The following is a 10,253-nucleotide window of genomic DNA, read 5'->3' as shown; positions in this document are numbered from 1 at the left end:
AAGAAAAGAAAAGAAAAGACAAGAAAGCTGCAGGGCAATTCTCAAGAAAAAGGAAAAACACTGCCACTAACCAAAAAGAAATACAATCCAATGATCATGAATCCCTTTGAAACTACCGAGATAATGACTAAAGGCTGAAAGACTATCCTCAATCAACCTGCTGCGTTTTCCATCATTTGATTCCAATCATGAAAAGCTCACCTCTCAAAATGCCATGACATTCAGGAAGCACCATAGTCGATTCCACAATCAAATATAAGCTCTTCTTAATTACTTAATTAAGAATACTTTGCCATCAAATATTCTTTAATTTCTCACCTCCCGCAGTCACCATAAGATAGCAAGAAGAAACATCTTCCAGAATATCCATTAGTCAAGAAAGGCCAAACCTTGCCATCCCGACATAAAGGTCCACCAGCGATCTGTTCTTCATGACCCACTCAACCCCAAATAAATTGAAAGAAGAAACACCATTTCTGTGCAATGAGGAACACTACATTGTGACCTAATAATTGCACTTTCATCTTTCAACAACATTTTGATTTTGGAAACTGGGAGACCAAATTTACAGAAGAAAAATGCCTACCGATTCGCTTTCAAATGCAAAGTGCTTAAGGCAAAACATTTGGATGCCTTACACTAACCAATTCAATGTCAAATATAAGAGTGCCTAATGTAGAGCCTTCTCCATTGGCGAGACGGGTTGGATTGAAAATAGTGGTAAACAGCCTCTGCCTGTCGAAGAACTGAAAATCAAAGAGAAAACAAAGCAATTGTAAATAATAAACCGACAAATGGAATAATGATAATAGTAATAGCATGTGCATGTGAGATGAGTACTGAATCCAAATCTGATCAACAGAACACCACATATAGCAGAATGAGGTCAGGTCACAATCTGTTCATGCTGAGGTACTTGGACCAACCACCATGTATGCATCATACAGGAGAGGGTACCTCTTTCACCACATCCAAGTTTATTTCTCAGCTCCTGGAATAGCCATAAGCCGAAGGCAACCTACTATTTTGACAAAATAACAGTTTCAACATAACTTTTACGGGGTTTTCTATGTTCTTTATTTGGATTACATTAATCAGTTCAGGTAAGACTGAAACATGTAAATCAACAGAACTCATTTCCAAGTCTCGCATCCCTACTGTTTCCCCTGCAGTGGGGTCGTGCAATAACCAACTCACCTAGCAAGCTGGATGCACTTTTAGGGTGAAAATGTTAAAAAATTGGATCTCCCCAATTTCCTGTTTTTCACCTTCAAAATCAAAGTTTTGTGCTTGAGATCAATGTCAATGCATGAGATCATGCATAGATATTGCTTTCAACTTGATTTCTTGTAATCTATTGAAAAAATAATAATTAAAAATTAATTAATTAATTAATTAATTAATTAATTAATTAAACAACTAAAATCACACAGCCTACCTTTGAGGTTATGAGCCCAAATCCCTCTCCAATCTAGTGTTTTGATGCCAAGCAACTTGAGTGGAGTGGTTAAAAAAGATTCCCCAAAATTTTTGCCAAATAAAATAAAATAAAACAGATTTTCTTTTCTTTTCTTTTTTTCTCAATTTCACGTATTTACGTTGTTATCAATCAATACTTGCGAAATATATTCCACTCAGTGTTCGAAGTATCGGTATCGCTACAAGTTTCGCTAGCTGGGGATATGGAAATAATATTGATATCGCCGATAATATCGTCGATAACCAGAAATGCAGGGAAACATTGGGAAACACGGGGGAAATGATGGAATTTTTCAATGAAATTTTAGGAAATGCTAAAATACACATAACAATATATTTAAGAATTAAAATATATTTAAGAATTTAAAAAAAAAAAAATACAAAACAAATGCAGATACATAGTGAATTTCCATTTAATGGGGGCCTAAAAGCATGTGTTGTTGTACAGAATCAGGCCAACAATCCCATCAATCCCATCCATGCATCCAACCATCCAGCCTTCCATCCAAACATCCATTGATATTTCAGAATATTGACAACACACGATACTTCTCCGAAAAATTGACGAAAACTAGAAAGGAAAGAAAAGATTGTGGTCTCGATATCGCCCATGTTGCAATAACGATAATATCGCGATATTACAGATATTATCGTCGATAATTTGAATACTACATACAACCGTGCGCCCATAAAAATTTTTGAAATGGTAAGTTTTTTTTGTGACATCGATACATCAGCGATATTATCGAAATATCACCGATACACTGGTGATACAAGCGACACCTAGAATTTACACAATCGAAAATATTGGCGATATCAATACATTGGTGATAGAAGCAAACACCTGGAATTTACACAGTCGAAATTATTGGCGATACATTGGTGATACATCATCGATACCTGGAATTTCTGATACTACCACTATTATTGGTATCGTTGAGCTGGAGAGACAGATAATATCAGGGATATTTCTATAATATCAAGGATACTTCGAACAATGATTCCACTAGGATTGTAATTGGTACAATAGTGATGAGGACATCACTTCATGTAAACCCCTGCGTACGTATCAAAGGAGGAGGCAGGTCGCATTGATTTCCATGTGGCTAGGCGAGTATCCATGATCGTGCTGAAGACCCCATGTGTATGTGCGAACATCTGGAAGACTCCACACTGAGAAGATGCACAAGGGCTGCTTTATGGAGTGATCTAGACTATTGGATCGGAGGGACGTGACGATCGGGCCATTGGATCACGTGGTCGGGCTATTGATCGTGGAGCATCTACACTAGTTTTTCTTAGATTTTATCAGCTTGTGGGGTTTAGTTTTGTTTATGTTATGTTTGGACACCATTATGACTGTTTTTAATTGATTTTAATTAGATTAGGGCTATTTTTGTCAAATTTCACAAAACAGGGTGTTTATTGTAATTTTCGAACTTTCTTGGAGCTATAAAAGAGGATGGGCATGTGACCCTCCCCCTCATTGGATTTTGTGATTATTTTTTTTTTAAAAAGAAGCTCTTGCTTTCTTCTTCTATCTTCATGCAATTTGAGGATACTTCCATGCGATTTGAAAGGGAGATTGGTGCGAGGTTAATCTTCATCAACAGAGATGCGAGGTCTTCATCCATCCCCACACCATCTTCTCTCTTCTCCTCCATCAAGGTATTTTCTTCAAATTTTGCGATTCTCTCATCCTAAGCCTTCATCCTTCCATAAATCCATCTTTCCTTTACCTTTCAACAATCACAAACCCTAACCGACCTAACCTATCCATCCCACGCCACACATGTGACCGTACGGCCACACGTGTGAATCCTTCGGGTTGGCTATATGGTCACACCTTGCCCCTTTTGGCTTTCCATCATCCTTATATCAAAACCCCTTTCTTCTATTCCCAAAACCCTAAACCTAAACCTAAATTCCCTAATTTTCCTACTTTCCCAAATTACCCAAATCCTAATTTTTACCCTAGGTTATATTAGATTTTCTACTTTGAAATAGACTATACCCTATGCTAATTGGATGTCCCTACATCCATTAGATCCTAGTTTCTTTTTATTTAATGATCTTATGTGACGATGTTGGTAACTTAGGCTAGGATCATGCATGATGTTCTCTTGGGTTTCATGGGATTCGTGATGATTATGGCAATGCTTATGTTTTTTTGTTAATTGTCTTAATTCTACTACTTGGTCTCACATGTTAATTGGTTCATGCATTGGTCCTGTGTCAAATAGACTTCCGCAATGTATGGTTGACCGATATATCATGATTGATTGAATACGGTGATATATTGACATTCATCAAGGATATACATGGTATTCAAGTATTCTATAGTTTTCTAGGCTTGTATCGTAACTCTAACCCAGCGATACCAATATACAACTGATATACTGTCTGACAAAATAGATACATAAAACACGAGATACACTTCATCAAAGCTCCAAGTTAAAAAATCAACTGCCATTTCGTGTTGAACCTCAATATAAAGTCCTACTTTTATACCTAGAGGCCCTTTACACCTCACTCTCTTACCCAATTCTGAATAGTAAGTTCTTGAAATTCCATTAGTATAATCTTCTACAAACTTAGTTCCTAGTTTCGGAAAGAACAATTTTCCATAAAAGGTCTATTTATAATCAGTTGGAAGGTGTTGTTTCATTTTAATCTCTATTTTGTCCTAGAGTGTGGTGTTCAAAAATGGTTACATAACGGCCATTACAGCCGTTGTTGTTGTTGGTACGTAATGATACAATGGGCACAGTTAAACGATATGGCGCCATAACAGCCATTACAAATGGCCTGTAACAGGCCTATAGTGGCCGTTATGCCTGTAACGGGCCATTTTGTAATGAATACTAATAGAATTTTTTACCCTTTTTTCCACAAATTTCATTAGGGAAAAGGTATAAATGACTAGGGAAAATCAGCATGTTTCATGCTAGGGACGTGTACAATTAAAGCTATTTTCCTACTAAGACAATTGATTGAGAAATATAGGGAGAGGAGGAAGGATATCCACATGGTATTTATTGACTTACAGAAAGCTTACGATAGAGAGAATTAATCTAGTCGGTGTTGGGAAAGAACGGAGTTTCAACAAGATATATTAAAATGAATATGTATTTGGGATTAGTAACAAATGTAAGGACCATTAGTGGAGAGACAACTGAATTCCCAATTATTGTAGGCTTGCACCAAGGGTCAGCATTGAGACTATACCTTTTTACATTGGTTATGATCTTATGGACAAGTTAACAAGGCATTTGCACGAAGAGATCCCATAGTGTATGTTGTTTGCAATGTTCGAAGTATCCGTATCTCTACAAGTTTTGCTGGTCAGGGATACGAAAAGAATATCGATATCGTCGATAACCAGAAATGCAAGGAAACATTGGGGAAACATGGGGAAAACAGTGGATTTTTTCAGCGAAACTTCAGGAAATGCTAAAATACATATATCTGCATATTTAGGAATTTTAAAAAATGCAAAAAGAATGCATACATAATAAGTTTCTATTTAATTGGGGCCTAAAAGCATGTGTTGTCGTAAGAAACAAGTCCAACCATCCCATTTCTCCATCTAACCATCCCATATATCCATCCAACCATCCAACCTCCCATCCAAACATCCATTTATATTTCAGAATATCAACAACAAATGATATTTCGTCGAGAAATCGTCAACAACTAGAAAGGAAATGAAAGATTGTGGTCTCGATATCACCCATGTTGTGATAATGATAATATTGTGATATGATCAATATATTGTCAACAATTTGAACACTGCATACAACCATGAACTCATAATAAAAAAATTAAAATGGAATTTTTTTTAATAAATAGATTGGCGATATTGATATATTGGCGATATTATCGAAATATCGCTGATACATTGGCAATACAAGCGACACTTGAAATTTACAGTCGAAAATATTAGCGATACAAGCGACACCTGGAATTTACACAGTTGAAAATATTAGTGATGCACTGGCGATATCGATACATTGGCGATACTTAACAATACATCGCCGATACCTGAAATTTCTGAGACCACCAGTGTTATCGGTATCACGACCAATGTTATCGGTATCACTACTAGTGTTATCGGTATCGTCGAGCTGAAGAGAGGGATAATATCGAGGACATTTCGATAATGTCGGGGATACTCCGAACAATGGTTGTTTGTAGATGACATAGTTTTGATTGACAAGACAAGGGCATAAACACGAAGCTAGGTTTACGAGGGGTGCCTTGGAATTTGAAAGATTAAAAATTAACCAAACTAAAACAGAGTATGTTGAGTGCAATTTTAGTAACAATAGGAGTGAAATGGGAATCAATTAAGATTGCCAACCAAGAAGTTTTCCAAAATGACCACATCAATATCTTAGATCGATAATTCATGAGTAGAGTGATTGAGAAGGATGTTGCCCATAGAATTCAAGCGGGACGGAAGATATGGAGATGTGCCTCTGGAGTTTTATGTGTTCATCATGTGCAAATTGAAAGGGAAATTCTATAGGATAGGTATAATACTAGCAATGCTTTACGGAACAAAATGTTGGGCAGTTAAGAAACAACACCTTCATAGGACGAATGTACCTGAAATGAGGATGTTAAGAAGGATGAATGGAAAGATAAGGATAGAATTAGAGATGAGAACATTCAAGCAAGTATTCAAAAATAGTAACATATTGGCTATTACGTAATGAAACAACTATAGTCGTTCTACAATATGACGTCGTAATGGCCTATTCTAGGAAAAAAAAAAAAAGGTCTGTAACGGGACTATAACGGCCATAACATAGCCATTATGGCCCGTAACGGACAATTACAATAACAGCATCACGCATGTATAAGCCCTTTAAAGAGGGTTTTTTTTTTTTTTTTTTTTTTTGTATTTTTTGCATATTTCTCCCTCTCTTTCACGTTTTACCTTCGATGGAGTGATTTTAAGCAAATTCTAATCGAATGTTCACAACCATTGAAGATCAAAACACAAGATTTAAGCTTCAATCGACGAATAAAAAATCCAAAGCCAGATAAAGGGAATTAAGAAAATTAGGTAAAAATTTCCATTTATTCTTGTTTTTTTCCTATAGTTAAATTGTTGAATCAACATGATATGACCAAATCGACCAAATATTGCTAAATTTTGCTCAATTTGGCCCTTTTTGTAGTTTTTTGTATTGGCTATTCTTTTATATAATTTTTTACAATTTCCAAAAAAAGAAAAATAACTTTCCATAAAATGTTCCATATTTAAACTGATAACGATGGGTGGAGTTTAGGTCTACACATCGATCCACCAAATCAATGTTTTTAATCTCCTTTTCTAATTTTTGAAAATATTTGGCAATTTCGGGCCATTTTTTGGATCAATAGTGACAATTTTTTTTCCTCAAATTTATTGACACAAAAGGTGTCAAATGGTTAAGGATATGCATTAGTGCGATATATTACACATATTGCATAAATTTCGAGCTATGTTGTGATCATTCAAGTGTACCCAAATCGACCCAACACTTCATTCAAACTCTCTTATTTTTTGCTCAAATTTCTCAAGAAAAATGGTATGAAACGGTTGGGGATATGCATTATTGGAATGAATCCCATAAATTGCATGAATTTGGAGCGGGTCATTCAAGTGTACCCAAATTGGCCCGACACTATTCATCCAAATTTTATTTTCAATTTCTACTTTATATTTGTTTAAGATAATGTTGTTTTAACACTATGTCTATACTTTGTTTAACATAATGTTGTTTTAACATTATATGTTTATACTCTTGGCAGGAGATTAGGACTTTGGGACTAGTTTCAGGTTGACGACTTGAGCCACGGGTTGGCTTAATACTTGGAGAGTGGAGTTGGAGTTAGTTGGTGGCTTGATGTCTTTGGTGTGGACGTGGTGACAGTACTTATTGTTTATGATTGTGAGTAGAAAAAAAAAATGGCACAGATTCTAGGGAATTAAGCTATTGGGTGTGATGTAGGAAACATGATTCAATCCTAGCATGCAACATGGAGATTGTGAAAGAGTCTATAAAGTAATTCAATTAACAAAAAATGCTAACCCACCACGTAATTAAGAGTAAATAATAGGAAATAAAATCTGATTTAACATAAATCACATGCTCGCATGCTAAGAAATCACATAAATCAATTAAAATTAGGCCCAATGGAAGGATAGAACTTCTAATTTAGCATACGCACGTTCCACACTCAAGGGACTGACTTGTAGGTTCTATGATTAGGGCTACGAAGGGGAAAATCTGAAAATTGAAAATTTAGGGTTCATGAAAATTGGGAATTTTGGGATTAGGGTTTTTTAGAATTCGGGGAAAAGATGAAATTAGGAATAAATTTGGTGAATTGGTTAAGGGGATTGATGGATTTAGGCATTGGTAGAGGGGAATTAAGGTTTTGGATGAAAGTAAGTTAGGGATTTTGGGGTCTTCAATGGTTAATTTCGGTTAGGGTTAAAGTTGGATGATGAAAAGTTAAAGAAAAAGATGATTTGGATGGTTTTGGATAAGAATGGATGAAGATAAATGAAGTCTTTTGGAAAAATACATTTTCTTGGATAGAAAGGAAGAGAGAAGGAAGATGATAGATGGAAGCCTTGCACCTCCAAGGAATGGGGAATGGAATCACACCACACCTAAGCTCCAAATCACATGGAGTATTCTTCAAATCACATGAAGAAGAGAAAACACGGCATTTTTCTTTTCAAAATAATGGCAATAGGGCTTCACACACTCCCTTTTCTCTTTTAGTCTCAGAAACGACCTTTTACAAAAAGGCATTCCCAGATAAGATTCTCAATATAAATATGCTTAATAAATTAAAAGTTGTTCCTAACTCCTTAATATCAACACAAATATAAGTTATACCAAAAATAACAAAGCATGTAAATAATCTAAACAACTAAACTATTTCATAGCCCACAGAGGTCCACGATCAAGATGTATGATGATGATGATCCAACGGTCCGATCGTCGTGTCCATCAAGCTCCTATATACAGCCCACGTGCATCTTTCCAGTGCGAGGTCTTCAAAGATGCACGAACATGCCTGTGGGTCTTCCACGTGGCTAGGAACGTGAATTGAGCCAAGTAGGCCCCGCTATAAGGAGACTGGCTCGGCCCTCCTTCAGCATGGTGCTCGGATGTCCTCATCAATTCCCCTCAGTTGAGGAGAATTCGCCTCTAGTGAAATAAAATTGTGGTGATGCTCGAAGAGATCTGGGTCTCGTTGTTGAAGCTCTACCGTCGTGATCCACGTACTATCTGACTTTCTTCTAGTTGACAAGGTACTCCTGGTAACCTCCATGTCGTATGGAAACCACTTCTTTGTGTAAGATATCATGTATCTCCTCTCTTCTCGTAGGTATGGATGGTACGAGAGGTAAAGGTTGAGAAGAGGGGTCAGGTAATGGCAATGGGTTATGGGACGGGTCAGGGGTAGAGCTGTACACGAACCGAGTTAGCTCGGTTAACTTGCTCGACTCGACTCGAAAAAGGTCGATTCGACTCGGTTCGAAACTGAGTTCGAGCCAAGTCGAGCTGATTTTTTGAGCTCGAAAAAATTTTGAACAGAGTTCGAACTCGACTCGACTCGGATCGAACCCCGACTCGAATCGAACTCGGATCAAACTAGTTCGGTGACTCAGTTATTTCGATATTGATGTTGCTCACCAAGTGTTTGATGAAATGACTCAACGAAGTGTCAGCTAGTGGCAAGGAAGGTATGGATATGAAACAAATACCCTTGTATCTTGATTTTGATTTTGCCTACTGAGTGTTTGATGAAATACCTGGAAATCGTTGTTGTTGTTTTATGTACCGTGAGAAATTGAATGTGCACTTCATGTGTCTGTGAAAATGTCGCATGGGCAAACTTAGCTCGATCTTGGCTTGAACTAGCCCAAGCTATTGACCGAACCGAGCCAAGCTAGCCAGTCAAGCTCGAGGACTGAGCCGAGTTGAGTTCGAGCTGGGGTAAGCTAGTGGTCGAGCTGTGCCAAGCTCAACTCAGTTCGACTTGTGTACACCTCTAGTCAGGGGCATCATCATCAAAGTTCGTGTGAGGATTAGGGGAATGTCCATGAAACGGTAAAAGATCTTCTACATTAAATGTGGAACTGATACCCATGTTAGGTGGAAGATCTATCAAGTAAGCATTAGACCCAGTCTTTTCAAGATTTTATACGGTCCAACGCTACGGGCTTATAATTGTTTTATGGTTCCCTGTGGAAACCTTTTTTAACGTATTCTAATCATGACTTCATCACCCACATCAAACTCTTTAAACCTATGGTGTGAGTCACCAATCATTTTGTATGTTTCATTACTTAAATTGATTCTTTTTCTAATCTCCACATGCAAGTCATGCATATGTCGTATAGATGCATGTGTAGATTTTGAAGGCCTATGGAACACTAACATAGGTATGCAATCTATAGGGGTCTTAGGATCATCTACTTGTCTTTATAGATCCACTTCCTCCCCGGGACTCATTCGATCGTGACGAATGTTTGGTAAAGTCAACACATGAATGTCCTGCATGGGTGTAAGCTCAACCAGTATGCCTCTGGAATAACAACACTAGACTCCTCCAATACCGGACTCACCTCAGGTGATAACTCTACACTACCCTCGGGTGTAACCTCAGGTGGCATCTCCATAATAACCTTAGGTGTGACCTCACTTGCCACATGGGCATACAGCGTCAAATCATTTTTAATATTTCTTTCAAACTCT

At 37.2% G+C, this 10,253-nt stretch overlaps 1 protein-coding gene across 4 annotated transcripts in view; it reads right to left on the bottom strand.

Moving 5' to 3' along the window:
* Nucleotides 1-477: 477 nt before the first annotated feature.
* The window catches only part of LOC131237320 (peptidyl-prolyl cis-trans isomerase FKBP17-1, chloroplastic-like), a 67,188-nt gene continuing 57,412 nt past the window's right edge, over nucleotides 478-10,253 (bottom strand). For 2 of the 4 annotated variants that reach the window (XM_058235030.1, XM_058235028.1), the window contains one exon: nucleotides 478-746. In XM_058235030.1, coding sequence (XP_058091013.1) covers nucleotides 612-746 — 135 coding nt within the window. In that variant the 3' untranslated portion in view covers nucleotides 478-611. The remainder of the gene's footprint in view (nucleotides 747-10,253) is intronic. The other 2 variants (XM_058235029.1, XR_009167177.1) reach the window with 2 other exon arrangements.

This window comes from Magnolia sinica, chromosome 2, assembly GCF_029962835.1.
Source record: "Magnolia sinica isolate HGM2019 chromosome 2, MsV1, whole genome shotgun sequence".
NCBI lineage: Eukaryota > Viridiplantae > Streptophyta > Magnoliopsida > Magnoliales > Magnoliaceae > Magnolia > Magnolia sinica.
Note: the sequence above shows the minus strand (reverse complement) of the source record. Positions and strands in the feature narration are given on the sequence as shown.